Here is a 17,317-nt window from a genome sequence, read left to right as displayed (position 1 = left end):
CGTTTGTGGATGTCCTATTCTTCAAGATCGAGGAAACATTTCCTTCTCTTTTCAATCCCCTACCATCATGGTCAAATCTTGTGAAACTTAGCAACCTGACCATCATTTGGAACGCATTTTTCAGATTGTATGCCTCTAAGCAATGAACTTGATAGTTTCCAAGGACAGAATTCAACTAGGTTTATTCTAGATCGGATTACAAGTGAAGTAGTCTGAGATCTGCTTGTCCTAAATAAGAAAGATTTCCCCAAGGAATTGTTTGACATTGCCCCTGGTGGGTGTATGGGTCATCGCAAATTCGAAATAAAGTGACACACGAAAGCTAGTGTTTTTGGTATAAAATACACAATTTCATCGCCACTGGCCAGGATAATGGCTATACTTCGCTGAATCAGGGCCATCTCAACTGCACACATTTGTCTTATTATCAAAATACACAATGTTATATAATTAAAGAGAAAAACATGCTACGGCTGTTTGATAAATGAAAATGAAAGAAACGGGTGGTTTTCAAAGATCAAAACCAAGTTACTTGTGGCTTACAGTTTTGTTTGTCTTTTGGGGTTATGGTCTGCTAGGGAAGACCCAAACCTACGGCGACGGCGATGAATATAATGATATGAAGCTGGAATGTGATAGCACGTGTATTATTGTTTTTTGATGGGCCGTATGCATATCTAGTGCAATGTGTATTAACATTCAAGTAACTGAGTTGACTACTTTCAATATTCTACTTTTTATTAACCGCTCTACTCCACGGAGACTACTAGTCATTGGAGGATATGACGCATCTTTGGCCAAAATTCTTCCTATTAGCTCGTATGGCGCAGTGGTAGCGCAGCAGATTGCAAATCTGTTGGTCCTTAGTTCGAACCTGAGTGCGAGCTGTTTTTTTATTTCCACCCTTTTTTCCAAAATGTCTAATGAACGTAAATTACTATATGAATCTATTGTCGTGTGAAACAAATATGAATTAAAGCAAGGCTGGGTAACTTACACAATTTCCACCTGATAAACCACAAACGGCTCGTAATCTGGATCAACCAATGAAGCGTATTCGTGCAAACTAGATTTGTTAGAGATGGCATCACCTCCCAAATAACCAAATTTGGCCACCAACTCTTTTTTAGCCTTATCAATAGAACCAAAGTTGTTAGGAGTGAACTTGATAAATGACAAGTCGAATTGCGGTGGCAATCCGTATCTCAACACAGACTCCACGTAGCACCTAATGGCTTTTATGTGGAACCACGCAGAAATGATGTCGGAATATGCCGTTTTGGCCAACCTGATCAAATCATTCTTGGACTTCTGTTCATTGGCTCTAGTCAAGTCAAACTCCTTTCTCATGTTGTTCAACACTTCCTCGTCGTAGGTGAAGTCAGTTCGAGGCTGCCACTTTTTCTCTCTGGCACCATTTATGAATTCTTGCTCGTATTTCTTGAACAAGCTGACGGAATACAATTTGTATTCCAGGTCGAAGGTGATCAACTTGGCACTTCTAGGTATCACAAACTGAGTCAACGTCTCGTATGATTTCTTGAAGTCATCATCCAAGTTCTTGGGCACGGCCACCAAAATAGTGGTCAAGTTTTCCGATCCAATAACAAAGTCTTCGGGCTTGACAATATCGTGCAAAGACTTAATCGACAAATCCCCATTTTTCTTTCTGTCCGCCGCCAAAAAATTGGACTTGGCGTTCTGGTACGTCTGGTACGATGTTCTAACATCGTTGTCCAAAGTGAGGGCCTCGGAAGAAATCAATTGGACCAATTCTTTTATCGACTTGTCCAATCGGTACTTGGAGGTGTTCCATGAGAAAGCCTCGATATAGCTCAACACGCTCTTGGAGTTGACGGTTCGGATGGACGCTTGGGACTCCAACACGCCGGCCAAGATATCCACGATCTTTGCCACCGAGGTGCCTAACTGGGTGTCGAATTTTGCCAATTCTTCACTCTCTTGAACCAACGAGTCCAAGGTACCAATTTGAAAGTCTGGCACCTTGAAGTCGATTGCCTGACATTTGCCATCGAGCAAGGACCGTTCCAACCATTCCTTGGAGTCTGTTGACTGGGGTAACGAAAGGACAAGGTACTTGCAAACCGGATCCATCACGATATAAAGGTGAGATAAAGGAGGGTTATTTGGAATTTAAAGGAGTCGAGCGAACGACAAAGAGTGCGGGTTCGGCTAGGTAAATCTGGGCACGAAAGCACTGGGCGCGGGAGGGAAATTACGCGTAGGAGACGTCGGTGATGGCAATGGGTGTGTGGGAGGTGTTGGATGGACACAAGGCGTTTAGACCTCGTATGACAGGGATCTAGATGATGCCCTCCTTTTTTCACCCCACAAAACGAAAGTATAAACCTATTTGTCTATTCCATTGTTCTGTTCCATCGCTGTGAAGATGCGATGCGATTGAAAAAATTAAATCTTTAACCATGAATAACTCGTTAGAAGTATGTATAAACCCACGCCCACGCCGGCTCTCACGTCCGAACCCAAACTAACCAACTCTAGGAGCGGTTGAAAACACATTCCACTGCCTTCGATGGGTTGTTGTCACTAATTCCCGCCAAATACTACTATGATGAGTCCACGCAAGATCAATGGCAGCAAAAGAAGAAATCCAAACAGGAGCTCAAACAGAATAAAAGAAGCAAGTTGGACCCCAGTTCCACCGACTTCGAGGAGAATATGACCGCCAAAGAAGTCATGGATGTCAAGGCCAAGAGTGCCCAGCCGGTGAGGCTTCCAAAGCCATTTGTACCACCTGTGCAACAACAAGAACAAGATGACAGCGACGTGGAAATTCCCGATATGGACGTCGAAATAGCTGGCACCGCTAGTGACAGTGACGGGCAGAGCGAAATGGCAGACTTCAACTCGGTTCCAGATGTCGAAGACAGTATACATATTGTGTTTGATGATCAGGGAAATGAAGTCGATGAGTTGGCCCAAGAGGCCATTGCCACTACCGCCAAGAACCAGGCCGATCAGAAGAAGAAGAAGCAGCTCACAGAAGAGGAAAAGAAACAAAAGCAGGAGAATTTAAAGAAGTTGAGAGAGAAGTTGGCCAGTAAAATCGTCAACTTGAGAGAAAGACGTAAGGCTCCTGGCACCAAAACTGGGGGACAATTGAAGTCCCGGGAACAAATCTTGGAAGAGCGGAAGAAGAAGGCCGAGCTCAAGAAGCTGTTAAAGAGAAAGCATGAAGAGGTTGAAGAGTCGTCTGAATCAGAAAACGAGTCGGAATATGAACCTGAAGACAATCAAGTTGTGTTTGGGAATATCACCTTTAACGACGGCACGCGTGTGACGTCGGACTTGAATAAGATCCGAGCGACAGCTGACAAGAAGAAGGGAAAAGGCCCTTCCAATAACGACATTAAAGCACATCTACAAAAATTAGAGCGTAAGAAACTGAAACTCGCTTCCTTGACTCCCGAACAACAAGCCAAAGAGCTTGAGAAAGAAAAGTGGCAGCGGGTGATGAGCCAAGCCGAAGGTGTGAAAGTCAAAGATGATGAGAAGTTGTTGAAGAAAGCATTGAAGCGCAAAGAAAAGCAGAAGTTGAAGAGTGAAATCGAATGGCAGGAGAGAAAGCGATTTGTGAAAGACACGATTGCTGCCAAGATCAAGAAGAGGGATGAGAACTTGCGGTTAAGAAGAGAAAATAGAGGAAAGAAGAGTAAACAGCAGGTACGCTTGAAGAAGTTCACGGGAATAGCGAACAAAACCGGTGGTAAGAACGCCGGAAACGCCAAGAAAAAGAGGGCTGGGTTCGAGGGCTCTGCCAAGCTGAAGGGAAAGAGCAACAACAACAACAAGAAATAACCCTAGTTGTATATAGATAATGGCATATATAATGAACATTTTTTGCAATCATTGGATGACATGGACCAAACCGGTAAGCGCACTCCATTTTTTTCTTGAGGTCCTCTCGCATTTTAACTCTCGATGGCAAGACAGTTTCTGACTAACAAGGGATTTCTCATATAGATTGAACCACATAGTTTGCCAGGGCGAATTAAGCGGTTCTTTTAGCATATACAAGGTAAATATTTTCTGGAAATTTCCGAGCCCAACAACTAGTGTAAGTTTTCAATCGTTTTTGTTTTCTGCTGGTCATTTGCGTTTGTGGACAAGTAGCATTCGCCCAATTTTCAGTTAATATTGCATACACCCATGTCCAAGTCAGTGGGATTCCAGTGGGGTGTCAAGCTGAACGTTAACAAGCCGGCTGTTAACAGTAAGCATTTGCACAAGACAGGTGTCAAAAAGAGAAGATATGATGATGAAAAACCCAAAGTTAATACCAATACTATTACCAAGAGAACCAAATTCCCTATTATTAAGGGAGAAAGGCTTCCTATAAACCGATTGATTGAAACTTTAAACAGACTGTCCATAAACTTGTTGTTGACGGACTTGGTACGGATTCACCCAGAGATCTGCCACACGATTTATGACCTTCAACCGAAAGTCGAGGTGGAGGATGCTATGACCATTTTAAACACTCGGGTGGAAGATATACATCACAACCTTCCATACAAGGGGGACTTGGAAAATGACTACAGTTATTTGAGAGTCAAGCCATACCTCAACGAGTTTTTGAACTGTCTCAGTGACTATATTCTCAATTATCTACCACCGGTGGAAACCAATCTCATTCAGTCCTTACAGTTTATTGACTATGCCACCAACATAATCATGAAATTGCCCTCCTTTCGGAACAATGAGTATAAATATATCAAGTTGAAATGCTATGAACAAATGTCCAATACTTGGTTGATAGTGTTGAACAACTTGATCGACGAGAGTGAGGATGAATCAGAGGTTCAGGAGAGCTTGTTCAACTTGATCAAGGTGATCAACGACTTGGACTTGAAGGAAAAACTCAGCACCTATAACCACATCTCTGTCAACAAGTTTGACAAGGTGTTGGAGTTCATCAACGAGAAGTCAGCCTTGTTCAACAACCTCAACAATACCAGCAGCAGTTTGGGAGACTTGATCACCGTCGACTACTCCAACTACTCATTGGCAGCTCCTCCGTCTACGTGAAATGGCCTTACTTGGTGTATAGATCTAATGTACATGTTTATAATATCTATGAATTATTCAGCGTTTCTGCTCAAACCTCGACAATACCGGGTTCAACACATCACTGTCGTTCTCAACTCCAATTCTGTCGTTATGTTGTCTCTTACGGGACTCTTTCTCCAACTGCAAGTTTCTTTCGATTCTCAACTTTCTCTGGTCAATGACATTTTGGGTCTTCTTTCTCAAGTGTCTTCTCAAGGCAGAATTCTTTCCCTTTACGTCTGGACGGATTTGGAGTTTTGCATCGGGAGAAGTTGCAACCTCGCTGATTTCTCCCGGTTTTAATCTTATGCTGTTGGCACGTTTATCCACAGTTCCCAACACATTAGGGTCAAGTGTGATGGTGTCAGGGTGCAACTTGTTCATCAAGGAGATGACTTCCTGCTGCTGTCTCTGCTTAGCGGTTTCAAATGGATTCAATTCCAACGCATCATAATTGGCCTCACCAGCACCAGGAACAATGATATTCTGCACGGCCTTGCCGGAGCCAGCACATAAAAAGTCTTCAAACGGCACAAACTTCAACTTCTCAACCTTGTCGCCAGGAAGTAAATGGTTCATGTATGGCGAATTCTGCTTGGACTTGAACATATCTTTCCACACCGTTACGTGCGTATTCCATCCAGTTGATACCAACCCAGTATCAGATACGTCCAACGATTGAACGGGGGTGGGAGTGAAATACTCGTCGATTTCTTTGAACTTCCGAAGATCCCACACCTTAAGAGTCTTGTCCATTCCACCCACCACCATATACTTGCCTTCTCTGTCGATTGCGAGGTCGCGGATGGGCCCTCTGGCACAAAGCATTTTGACCAACGGCGTGGGCATCGATGGAGACCACAACGTGACGGTCCCGTTGGCATGGCCCAAATGCATCACTCCGTTCCACGAGTTTTGTTTCATGGCCTGAGTGGGTCCCAATTTAGTTCTTATTTCGCTCACCAACTGGCCGGTAGAGACGTCATGATACTTCAAAAACCCAGTGTTTCCTGCCGTCGCCAACAAAAAGTGGTATGGCAAGAACTCCAACTGCGTGGCCTCGATGTGCTGCTTCAACCGGTGCAATTCCAACCCAGTTTTATCGTAGATGAAGGTGTACTTCTTTTGGGCTACTGCAAAGTACTGATCATTGTGCAAGTACTTCACGGCATGAACAGTCTCGTTCAAATGGAGCTCACATGCCAACTGTCCTGTCCGCCACTCGATCAGCGCTACATGGCCTTTACGGCCTCCAATCAACAATTCTTTACCGTTTCTGGTGAAATCCATTTGGTAAGGCCCGTATTGGGCTAAACTTAACTTAAACGTCTTGTTCAAAGTTCCTTGGTCGACGACGTCCTTGATATCGTCCTGCTTGAACTTGAAAGTCTTCTCCATTGGACCGTCAGCCTCGAGGAACCCGGCTTCTTCCTGGAGTAATAATTCAGTTCCAGCAGCAGACCGCAATGCTTCTTGGTACTGCTTATCGATCTTCTTGATTCCCGCATTCAACTTCTTGTCCCGACTATAAAGCTTCTTACGGTTGTGCTTGGGGTCACCCCGTTCGTACTTGGATGTGTCACTGCGCTCGTACGAGCCCATATTATTTACAGCCATAGTGTGAGATGAGTGTGATGAGATGCGATTAGAGATTTTTTTTCGCGGAACTGAGCGTCTCCAGATTCAAGTTCGAAATCTATCACCAGACCCACCAGTGCGAATTGGATGTCGTTTTTTAAAAGTGCAAAGAGACCATTGGCAGCAAGTGTATTACCTCGGGGAGTTATGTGGGTGGGGTTGGGTGCCTGTGCTTATGCGCTTGCCACTTCCCGTGATGCTAGAGCTGGCATACACGAATATATATACTGTCCTATAATTAGGCTTGCAACTGATGCTGAACAAGGTCATAAACTTGGAATTACATTGATGAAGTATGGCTTGACACCCAAATTGTTGGACGACGCTACTTATACACCCGACGAATTGAAGGTTTCAGTTTTTGGCAAGAAGTTGAACTCGCCTATCGGGTTGGCAGCTGGTTTGGATAAGGACGGAGAAGCGATAGAATCGTTATTTGATTCAGGCTTTTCGTACGTTGAAATCGGATCCATCACACCAGAACCTCAACCAGGGAACCCCACTCCACGGTTCTTTAGGTTGCCCAAAGATGATGCTGTTATAAACAGATATGGGTTCAATTCTTCAGGCCATTTCAACGTGTTGGCTAACTTGAAACTCCGGTTGGCTGCTTGCCTGGACGATAACTCTACTAATTTTGCCTTGAGGGATGGCAAATTATTGGGAATTAACTTGGGTAAAAACAAGTTTGGTGATGAAGTAGAAGATTATGTGAAAGGTGTGCAAAGGTTAGGACCTTATGCGGATGTTCTTGTGGTGAACGTTTCTTCTCCCAACACTCCTGGGTTGAGAGACTTGCAGAGTGAACTGAAGTTGACCAATTTGTTGACAACGGTAGTGAAGGAAAGAGACTTGGTAAAAAACCCGTACGGGAAACCTCCAGTTTTGGTCAAAATCGCCCCCGACTTGACCGAACCAGAGATCGAGTCCATTGCCAGCTCTGCCAAGCAGAGTGGTATCGATGGGGTGATTGTGTCGAACACCACCATCCAAAGACCTGCTAATTTGCGGTCTTCACCTGATTTAATCAGCCAAACTGGCGGTTTATCAGGAGCCCCCGTCAAGCCGTTCGCTCTCCAGGCATTGAGAACTTTGAGAAAGCACACTAAGGACTCGAACCTCGTATTAATTGGATGTGGTGGTATCTCATCTGGAAAAGATGCATTGGAGTTCGGAAAAGCCGGTGCTACATTTGTCCAATTTTATACCGCATTTGCCTACAAAGGTCCAGGCCTCCCTGGGAAGATTCGGGACGAACTTTTAGCCGAGTTATCCAAAGAAGGCAAGACATGGGAACAAATCATCGGTACCGAGTGAAGGACACTATCACGTGATCCACGCTCGTCATCGAGCTCGCGCGCTCGAGATCGCAGCACACAAAACAAAACAATCTAAACACAAGTAGAAAGTAAACAATACACATGTCTTCCTCCTCCAAGCCTGCAACACCTGCTCGGCACAGGCACCTGCACCGTTCATCAGGTGTATTTGCATTACTTCCCCAATCGCCTCGAATTCACTATCCGATTGACCCTGAGCATCTTCCTCTTGATCTGAGTGTTATAACCGACAGCTTTGAGAGATTACACGATTCTGTCCAAGACTTGGAGATGTATATGAAACATCTCCAGCGACTTCACGAGGCTATATCTCAGGGGTTTAATGAGTCTTTCTCGAGTTTCTTGTACGGGTTGTCCATCACCATGTGGTGCATCGACTTTCCTTCAACACCCTCTAAGGACTTGGAAGAAAAGTTGGAAGAGTCCAAAAGATTGGACGACAGTATCACCGATCTCAAGAGCCAGCTCAGACGGGCACGCCAACAGAACGAGGTGTTGAAATTGAAGCTACATAATAAGGCTAAAGTCAATGCTAGTATATTGAGATCTAAACCTGCAATAAACAGACGGTTAATTCAGGACCTGTCAAAGTCCAAGATCCCACAGCCATTTTCCCGACTCGTTGTTCCCTCAAGGAATAGTGGTTCTGTGTCCAAGCCACCACCGGTGCGGTCAGCCATTCCAATTGCAACCAGAAATACTCGTGGACCTAATTTGAATCAGCCCCCCCGGTACTTGGACGGGCTTTTCGCAGGTCTGAGTACGAGTGCGAGCAGCGTGAGACGGGCTAGAAAACCTGCTCCCATTCTGAATCGTCCTCCATTCCGTTAGGGACTTTAGATTTGAAATGTCAAAGGAAATCATGCAACACAAAACTTTATGGGACAACCGCAATGCAGCACTAAAGTTCACGGGTCACACCAATGCAGCACACAAGGTCACGGGACATCCACAGCACAACACGCACTGCAGTTCTGACTTCTTCCGCATCAATCTCATTGATTTGTACTATATTACAGCTTTCTCATAAGCTTCATCATCAACTCATACTTCACCTGCTCCACTGTCTTATTCTGCTGGCTGGCCACCACCAACAAATAGTCATGGTTCTCTATTGTGTTCATGATCACCTGTCGCCGTTGCTGCTCCTGGAAGTTCATGGTCTTCCCGTTAAAATCGTCCTCGAAGGAGTTCATGTTGGGTGAAGACGAAGCCAGTGCGAACCTCCAACTTTAGGAGTGGGTGGTAGAGACACGAGAGAAGACTACTTATTGTCATATCTCGGCCACGCTGGTACTACGATACTTAACAGACACGGTCAACGTCTGAAGGTAATCAAAACTCACCTGTCACGTTGAGTCGGCAGCATAATTATATATTTAGTGTACTTTTAGATCCACCATTTCACTTCCAGCGTACAAATCAGTCGCACGCATTTTCTAAAGTGTTTCGCTTCTCAACATGTCAACGTTAACACCAGAAGAGAAAAGACGTCTTTTGAAAGAGCGACGTGCAGCAAAAATGGCAGGCGGCAATGCCACCGGCCGGCTCAATGCCATTTTGAATCAAGGAAACTCCGTCAAGTCGTCCACAGTCACTTCTGTGTTGGATAAGGACGAATCTCCCAAACCCACAAATGCCCCCATTCCAACACCAATAAGCAAATTCCACGGCGACGACGACCCTGACACCTCCGACATCGAGCAGTTGTTGAGTACAAGGGTGTCGCCAGCCCCCAGCCCATTGGCACCCCAAGACCCCACTGCTAGTGACATTGACGAGATGTTCAAGAAGATGTTTGGAGGACAACTGGGCAATGGCAGTGGCGACGACCCGCTTACGAGCATGATGATGAGTATGATGCAGCAGCTGCAGAAGGACGAAGGGGATACCACGGGGCTTCAAGACCAGGCGTACGAGGCCCAATTGCTAAAGTATAATATGTACAATCTCAAGAAATTGAAGTACCGGTTTTTGGTGGTGCGGTACTTAAGCGTGGTGGTGAACTTTGTGTACCACTTTTTCGCCCTGACAACGTTCCGTGGGTCATCCCACGCGTTTTCCCGGGCGGCAGGGATGTCTGGGTACTATAACAATGGGTTTTTTGTGACGTTTGTGTCATTGGAAGCGGTGGTATTGTCCAGTTACCTTGTGATAAGCTCCAGGCGAAAGGCCAGCGAAAACATCAGCAGCGACAACCTCGTGTTGAAGGTGGTGCTGATGGCAGCCGCAGTGGTACCGGCGGTACAACGGTTCCAGCCGGTGATTGTACAGCTTGTCAAATACTGGGAAGTGCTCAGCATGCTTGTAGGAGATTTGGCATTGGTGGCGGTATTGTTTGGTCTCACCAGTGTTTTGTAGTCAAGAGCAATACATTCATTGAGCTTTGTACATAGATATTTACAAGATATTCTGGGCTATTTACCAGTTCTGCCGCATGTCCTTCTTCTTTGCTTCTAAAACCTTGTCGGCCCCGGCAAACTTCTTCGATTTGTACATCTGGTACGCAAGCAAGCCAGACGACGCAATCGACACGCCAAACCACGTCGCCAAATACTGCAAATGGTTGTTGGTGAAGGTAACTTTGGGCACTCGGCCAATGGGCACACCGTTTTTCACAAATTCAAACTCCTGGAACTGCATTTCAAAGTCGTCCTGTGGCTGCTGGCGTGGCTGCAACCAAGTCCACCACCGCGACAACCGGCCCAGGCCCCACTCCGGGTGGTCGGCCATATCGTACACCATCTGGGCGTAAACTGGCAAGGTACCAGCCTGGAGCGACATGGCTGCTACATCAGGCATGAAAAACTGCCGGGTACCGGCCTGGTGGTCAAACTGCATCGACGACTTCTCTGGCATGTTACGGAAGAATGCCATGATCTCAATCTCCCCCCGAGGTAACGCGAGGTGCGAGAGATAGTTGTTTTCTCTTGTAGAGGGAATGACCTTCTCCTTGGAGATCCATCCACGCTCCACCAAAATGGGCTTACCTCCGTCCAGGCGCTGGAACGGGGTTACCACGAGGTAGCCGGCCATACCGTTACGAATCCGGGGACCCAAAAACATCTCCTGGGAATAGTCAAACTTTCCCTTGACGTAGAATCGGCGATATTCAAAATCTTTGACGGCGTCGGGGTCGAGGTCTGGCGGCAACGACGCCATGGGGGGTTTGGCCAACTGCTTCTCACACTGGGAGATCAAGTTGGTTTTCCAATCGAGTCGTTTGACCTGCCAACATCCTAAACCAAACGAGATCACCGGCATGGCGATCATGAGACCAAGGAGCACACGGCGGAACACCGGGTGTTTGGACTGGATCTCGGCCTCGGTGACATTCGTCTTGGACGTGACGATGGGTTTCCAGTCGATTGTGGGGGTTTTGACCGTCCGTACAAACACGGTGGGTCTGGTGAATCTTAGTTTGTTCATGGTGTTGATGCGATAGAGATGCGAAAAACATTAATGTGCGAGCAAGGGGAATTAGTATATTAGGAGGAGCATAGTCCGGTGTATATAATTACATATTCGACCACATAGGAGGTGCCGTCGATGACGGAGGTGGTGGTGGAGTAGGAGGTATTGTAGTCATTCGAGGAGCCTGGAGCGGTGGTGACGGTGTTTGGGGAAGTGGACGACGCGACCGCCAGGGCCACGACAGACGCAGGGTCAGCAGGGGGGCCGTCGGTGGATGGGACGGTTGAAGCGGTGTTGGGGGTATTGGAAATAGAAGCAGAAACGGGATCAGAAGCTGAGCTAGCAGAAACGGGATCAGAAGCTGAGCTAGCAGAAACGGGATCAGAAGTTGAGCTAGCAGAAATGAGATCACTAGTAGTTGAACTGGCAGCAACATTAGTAACAGCAGCATCAGTAACGGCAGCAGCAGTCACAGCAGTAGTAACACCAGTACTTGAAACAGTTGAACTAGAGTCAATTGAACTAGAGTCAATTGAACTGGAAGCACCAGCACTAGAAGCACCAGAAGTAGAAGCAGCACTAGAAGTGTCAGTAGAAGCAGCAGTACTAGAAATAGTTGAAGTAGAGCCACTACTTGCAATGTCACTAGAAGCAGCGTCACTGGAAGCAACAAGACTAGACACAATTGAACTAGAAGCAACAGAACTAGAAGGAACATAATTGGAAGCGACGGAACTAGAAGCAACACTAGAAACAATTGAACTAGAAGCAGCACTAGAAACAATTGAACTAGAAGCAGGATTAGAAACAATTGAACTAGAGGCAACTGAACCAGCACTGGTAACACTGGAACCACTAGAACTAGTCTCCTCAACCAACGCCACTACAGTACTGCCAAATACCGTACTAGTCGTCAAATCGCCATCCCCATCCGTATAAACGTAAGCAGTAGCATATATGAACTCTTCATATCCCGGAACAGTGGTTGACGCCGTCACTGTAGGAGTAGATGTGATGGTAATAGTACTGGTAGACTCATATGACAGAACCTCAGCATGTACCCACGCCACGAACAAAAGGAGTGACAAATAGTTGATCAACATATTCAAGTCTCACTTGCTTGACGAACAATACGAATGTATGAATCTTATTCGTATTGATGGGTGAAGGCTCTTGATGGCCTTTTATAAATTCATCCTATTGCTGCAATTTGCGTCTATTCCATTTTTCGCAGCTTAGCCAGCATTATGCTGCACCACCACCTCAAATAGACCGATAATCCACTAAATATTATTTTCGAAGGATCCCGATGGATGTGAAGCCAGCAAACAATAAGGATCTGCTGCTATATTGGTTGGCGATGGTCGTAACGGCTCGGAAGGCGATTTTCCTTTCGCCTGACGTGATGACATTTTAAACAATTTTTTGCGAACCCTCAAAATATTACTAAACCAGTCGTATCTGGGTTAGGAGATGTTGTAAATGTATCTCACTAATACCAGGTAATGGGCGGCAAGTGTACGTGCTGGCTGGAATTGTTCTCAAGTATTTTTTAATGATACCTTGGGTTGGCCAGGAGTGAGATAAACATAGTACCTGAAATTAGTACCACTAGGAGTAACAGTCAAGTACTACCAAGGATTTACCACCAACACAGTAAAACTGCAATCAACCATCAGACTTGTATCTCCTCAAACCCATGACCCATGTACTTCCTGACTATCAATACAAATCTTTATCCCACACTAGCTACCTGCGGCATCTCCTGAACCACAAGAAAGGCCACCCTTCAGCTCCAGCCGAACCGTGGTCGCTGGCTATTTTTCCAAACACACTCAAGTGCACAACTTTAATTTCCATATTCCAGTATTCTTCTATTTCCCGCTCGTTCTTCTCTGTATGTCCTCGACCGTGTCCTTCAACTCAGGAAACTCGCTCACCACCTTCTGGCTCAAAATATCCCGTAGCTTGCCAAAGTTTTCCATCTTACCCTTGAGTCGGGCATTGGACTTGGCATTCACCTCAACAAACTCCCTCGTGTAGATGTCCGGGTTACGCCCGTCTTCGATGTAGCTGATGATATCCACTGGAATTGGGTACAGAGCCATGCCCTGGATAGTGTTCAAATTGTCTAATTGGTCAATCACCTGGTTGAACTTGTGGACAAGAACCTGGTGGGATTGAGGTGTACCTTGGTTGTCATGGACCAAGACCCCTGCTTCGATCAAGCTATCTGTAAGCTGCTGGAGCTGCTCGACTGCCGCAACCAACGGGCGGTTTTCAGGAGTGCTTTCGATTTGTGACGTTGTCATTGTATGTATTTGGAGTTGAGACCTGGAGCAGAAAATCGCTTCGCTGCGAAAAAAACCTCTCCAGGTATGCACATAACTTTAAAGTACAACAAAGAACGATATCACCAGATGACAACCGCCGTGAACACCAAACGAATAGACGAATGTGACGAGTCCATCGACAGAATAGCTGCCTATACCGGTAATGACGCCGAGTGGTTACTCCACGTGAAGAATGTCAATGAGAGATTACGGTTTCTCAGGGAAAGCTACCGGCTAGTAGCCAATTTCCGCAAACGGCAGATACGCCAGCAGGCGGGCCATGGCTCGGGGGATCTTGACGATGGTAACACCACGATGGTGACAGACCCAGCGCAAATGAATCTTGAGGGAGTCATTTCTGACGACGATGAGGGAAGCAGCACCACGGACGCGGCCCTGGGGCTCCGGCTGACACTGCGACGAGGCGTGTCATCGTCGTAGCTGGATTGCCATGGTGTTGGGGTTTGTTTGAATGGACTCAGGTGGATGTGGGGGGACTTTCCGTGAATTCTCGATGGCTGAGCCACCAATACCCCCACAACCCACGCTTGTATCATCATGAGCACCTTTTACCACCACCAGGCTGACCGTACCGACCCCATTACCTACTGGTGGTGTTTTCACCCATATATTTCATTTATAGCATGCAATCGATATCTCGGTCGTGGCCGCGCGCCCTTGTCAACAATCGCATTTCAAAAATCCCATCTACCTCCAACTAAACCCAATATGAAAGCAGTGGTGTCCAGTGGAAAAGCGTACTTCTGCACGATCTTGTCGGTGTTCGGGGTGGTGATCCTCTCTGTGATAGCATACTTGTTCCAAATCAGCCACGAGTCGATGGTGGGCTCGACCAACGACCCGGAAAATGGCCCCGAGGTCGCCAAAACCGTATTTGGAGCTGTTCTCGTTTACTTGGCCTTTTTTTTGTTCTGTGGGTTCCAGGTGTTCCTCATCCAGAGAGAAAGCCGGATTCTGTTGTGAACAGAGTCAAATTGATATTTACTGAATATATACGCCTATAATCATAACTTTGCGACCGAATCCTTCCCACCTTTCCAGTAGTTTCCCCCCACCCAATCACAGATATCAAACACAAGGCTGCGCACATCCGTCAATTGGTCCTTGGGAACCCCCAAATTGAGGGCACCCCGTAAATGGCCCTTCAATTGAGGGTTGACGTCTTGGGGAATAAGACTGGTGATGATGCACAAGGAGGTTTCTTTATCGGACAAAATCTGACTGTAACTCAAAATGTTGGAGTAGTACCCCTGATAGATAAAGTACCACAAGTCTGGGTACGCCTGGTATATCTGGTTCCGGATCTTGCGGTTCAAATTGTTGGAGTACACCTTGTTCCACAAGTCACTGCCTTGCTTAAGATTGTCAATCACCACTGGAGTGTTGATACTGTTGGGACTGATAGGTCCGTCGATGGTGTCAACGATGCCATTCTGTTCATCCAAGCGGGTACCACAAGAATCCTCCTCGATGATCTGGGACGATGGGAAGTTGGTGTGGTTGATCAAGTTGGGTCGCTGCGGCACGTTATGGCTGCGGAAGTTGGTGGGTGTGACATTCTTTAAGTACGTCAAGGAATTGATGGTCTTGGGAATTCCAATGAGTCCACACACCTTGAGCAACACTTCTCTGAACTTCAATGTGAGCAAGTTCTGAAACTCAAAAATACTGGTGGACTGATTGAATTTGAATCCAAGTGGGAGCTTCAGGTAGTAGGTAAAAGGTATTAACACGTCAGGGAGGCCAATGCCGATGGAGCTGAGCTCTTCGAACTTGTCACTGGACGAAATCGAATCCTGGGCGAGCTGAAGGAGGTACTTGTCGTTCAAGAGATTTTCATCATTTTTAAACTCCAAGAGCTGCTGTCTCAAGGCAAAGTGGTAAACCTTGGGGATTTCCTGGGGTTGATTCAAGACGCTGAGACATGCACACGCAATCAAGAACCATGAGTTCTCGAGCGAGGGATACTTGTACGCTAATCTCACCAATCGTTCTGCCGTGAGAGTGGTCATAGTGGGATGGTTAGATGTTGGGGTGGCCGAGGATGCGGAGTGTGATTTGTGCGCGCTGCCATTTTCTTCGTGGGGATCGTAGCAGCATTTGACAGGTGGTGGGGCATGGTACAGGCACCCGGCAGTGGGCGAATGAAGGTAGGTCGAAGTGGATTGCAGTGGTAGGTTCGCTGATAGGTCCATTGATAGGGTGTGTTGGTAATACTCTTGCGGGCAGAGAGTTTATGGTTTGCTGGCAAGGCATGAGGTTACGAATATTGGGATATCCAGCTGTCTCAGTGATCTTAGGTTCGCCGCCAACTACAACAAGCTGCTGCCGTGCCGGAGCTGTTGACGAAAATGTGCTTTTAGTATACTGATGTCTGCCTATGAGGCATTGGAGCGTGCGCTACCCAATTCCTAAACAAATTCTGCTATTGCTGCGACTGCAAAATCCATAGATGCAAAATTCTACGTAAAGTACATCCTCCTGAAATGCAACATTCTACAGTTGACCGTGTGGGCAAGTGGATTTACTTCATCATTCTTGGGGTTGTGTCTGTGTTCGCATGGTATGTGATCAATGCAGTCTCTGAAACCCTTTTGTTGCCCTCCTTTCCTCAGAACACAAGCACATCAAGTCTTGAAACACCATTCTTCAACACCACCTTCAAAACAAATGCCACTTGTGTATCCAACCAAATCAGGGATGCATCATCAGATTAGCCCCCTGGGCCTCTAAGTAAGAAGATCAAGGAGTTCTTTAAATGTATCCTTGGCCATTATATATATCCCTGCGGTTAATCATTACCCCAGTTTTGATGTTCTTCACGGTTTGTCTTTGCGCATGGGCGAAGGCTGTCATGCACTTGATTCATGTTCTTTTTGAAAGTGATGTTTCCATAGAAACAGGTAGAGTCGAAACATCCAGAGTTTGGTCACGTATGGGATATTTTTAATTGCCTCCATTTCGTTCGGCATAGTTAGCAACTTTGTTTTGGCAAATCATTTGTCAATCCTCAAAACCTCAATGGCTGAAACAGTGTACAATTGGGCCGAAGAGTGCACCATTCGCAATATTGGACATGTGGAACCTCCCTACTTGGCCAAACGCATTGATCTCCTGTTGTTAAATAGCCGATGTCAAGTTATCCTCGATCCAGACTTCTTGAAATCTGTGTTTCCAAAACCCTTTGCCCTTTACCACAAAATATTTAGCTTTTCATAAATATAGAACATCCACCCCGACATGGATACAGGAGAAGAACAAACAGTTGAGAGTCCATACCACCCTGTATTCATTACTGCAATTGTCTATAGTGGGATCATTGGTGGGGTCTACCTTTTCTGGTCAATAGACATGGTTTGGAAGAAGCCGCGTGCTTGGACCCATAAGAGCACCAGTTCTTCAACATCTGGCTTAGTTGAGGACGTAAATCACGAATAAATCGAATTACAATCGTTTTAGTGGTAGCCCTCCCACCAGTGC

General features: G+C 46.2%; 12 protein-coding genes and 1 non-coding gene across 13 annotated transcripts; 7 read left to right on the top strand and 6 right to left on the bottom strand. All coding sequences in view use genetic code 12, as the record gives it.

Moving 5' to 3' along the window:
- The first annotated feature begins 815 nt into the window (after positions 1-815).
- PSN45_002027 lies at positions 816-887 on the top strand. The gene has a single exon. It is a non-coding gene; the product is annotated as a tRNA-Cys (tRNA).
- A 106-nt stretch (positions 888-993) lies between these two features.
- Positions 994-2,115, bottom strand: VMA5 (Vacuolar ATP synthase subunit C; the record flags this gene model as incomplete). Its single annotated transcript, XM_006689374.2, has 1 exon — positions 994-2,115. One exon carries the CDS (start codon positions 2,113-2,115, stop codon positions 994-996), a length of 1,122 nt encoding a protein of 373 aa, XP_006689437.1.
- A 329-nt stretch (positions 2,116-2,444) lies between these two features.
- On the top strand, positions 2,445-3,840 carry PSN45_002025 (uncharacterized protein; the record flags this gene model as incomplete). Its single annotated transcript, XM_066157781.1, has 2 exons — positions 2,445-2,462; positions 2,524-3,840. 2 exons carry the CDS (start codon positions 2,445-2,447, stop codon positions 3,838-3,840), a joined length of 1,335 nt encoding a protein of 444 aa, XP_066013878.1.
- A 351-nt stretch (positions 3,841-4,191) lies between these two features.
- Positions 4,192-5,070, top strand: STS1 (Tethering factor for nuclear proteasome sts1; the record flags this gene model as incomplete). The annotated part of the gene is made up of 1 exon (XM_006689375.1): positions 4,192-5,070. One exon carries the CDS (start codon positions 4,192-4,194, stop codon positions 5,068-5,070), a length of 879 nt encoding a protein of 292 aa, XP_006689438.1.
- A 57-nt stretch (positions 5,071-5,127) lies between these two features.
- utp7 (putative U3 small nucleolar RNA-associated protein 7) lies at positions 5,128-6,708 on the bottom strand (the record flags this gene model as incomplete). Its single annotated transcript, XM_006689376.1, has 1 exon — positions 5,128-6,708. One exon carries the CDS (start codon positions 6,706-6,708, stop codon positions 5,128-5,130), a length of 1,581 nt encoding a protein of 526 aa, XP_006689439.1.
- Positions 6,709-7,017: 309 nt separating this feature from the next.
- On the top strand, positions 7,018-8,046 carry URA9 (Dihydroorotate dehydrogenase (quinone), mitochondrial; the record flags this gene model as incomplete). Its single annotated transcript, XM_006690210.2, has 1 exon — positions 7,018-8,046. The coding sequence occupies one exon, from the start codon at positions 7,018-7,020 to the stop codon at positions 8,044-8,046; it is 1,029 nt and encodes a 342-aa protein (XP_006690273.2).
- A 104-nt stretch (positions 8,047-8,150) lies between these two features.
- On the top strand, positions 8,151-8,900 carry DAM1 (DASH complex subunit dam1; the record flags this gene model as incomplete). The annotated part of the gene is made up of 1 exon (XM_006689377.1): positions 8,151-8,900. One exon carries the CDS (start codon positions 8,151-8,153, stop codon positions 8,898-8,900), a length of 750 nt encoding a protein of 249 aa, XP_006689440.1.
- Positions 8,901-9,590: 690 nt separating this feature from the next.
- GET2 (GET complex subunit get2) lies at positions 9,591-10,430 on the top strand (the record flags this gene model as incomplete). The annotated part of the gene is made up of 1 exon (XM_006689379.2): positions 9,591-10,430. The coding sequence occupies one exon, from the start codon at positions 9,591-9,593 to the stop codon at positions 10,428-10,430; it is 840 nt and encodes a 279-aa protein (XP_006689442.2).
- A 60-nt stretch (positions 10,431-10,490) lies between these two features.
- On the bottom strand, positions 10,491-11,498 carry SHY1 (surf-like protein; the record flags this gene model as incomplete). The annotated part of the gene is made up of 1 exon (XM_006690487.1): positions 10,491-11,498. One exon carries the CDS (start codon positions 11,496-11,498, stop codon positions 10,491-10,493), a length of 1,008 nt encoding a protein of 335 aa, XP_006690550.1.
- Positions 11,499-11,557: 59 nt separating this feature from the next.
- Positions 11,558-12,586, bottom strand: PSN45_002018 (uncharacterized protein; the record flags this gene model as incomplete). The annotated part of the gene is made up of 1 exon (XM_066157780.1): positions 11,558-12,586. The coding sequence occupies one exon, from the start codon at positions 12,584-12,586 to the stop codon at positions 11,558-11,560; it is 1,029 nt and encodes a 342-aa protein (XP_066013877.1).
- A 771-nt stretch (positions 12,587-13,357) lies between these two features.
- Positions 13,358-13,795, bottom strand: NUT2 (RNA polymerase II mediator complex subunit; the record flags this gene model as incomplete). Its single annotated transcript, XM_006689380.1, has 1 exon — positions 13,358-13,795. One exon carries the CDS (start codon positions 13,793-13,795, stop codon positions 13,358-13,360), a length of 438 nt encoding a protein of 145 aa, XP_006689443.1.
- A 750-nt stretch (positions 13,796-14,545) lies between these two features.
- Positions 14,546-14,800, top strand: PSN45_002016 (uncharacterized protein; the record flags this gene model as incomplete). Its single annotated transcript, XM_006689382.1, has 1 exon — positions 14,546-14,800. One exon carries the CDS (start codon positions 14,546-14,548, stop codon positions 14,798-14,800), a length of 255 nt encoding a protein of 84 aa, XP_006689445.1.
- A 41-nt stretch (positions 14,801-14,841) lies between these two features.
- PSN45_002015 (uncharacterized protein) lies at positions 14,842-15,849 on the bottom strand (the record flags this gene model as incomplete). Its single annotated transcript, XM_006690212.2, has 1 exon — positions 14,842-15,849. The coding sequence occupies one exon, from the start codon at positions 15,847-15,849 to the stop codon at positions 14,842-14,844; it is 1,008 nt and encodes a 335-aa protein (XP_006690275.1).
- Positions 15,850-17,317: the final 1,468 nt, after the last annotated feature.

This window comes from Yamadazyma tenuis, chromosome 2, assembly GCF_029203305.1.
Source record: "Yamadazyma tenuis chromosome 2, complete sequence".
Lineage (NCBI taxonomy): Eukaryota > Fungi > Ascomycota > Pichiomycetes > Serinales > Debaryomycetaceae > Yamadazyma > Yamadazyma tenuis.
Note: the sequence above shows the minus strand (reverse complement) of the source record. Positions and strands in the feature narration are given on the sequence as shown.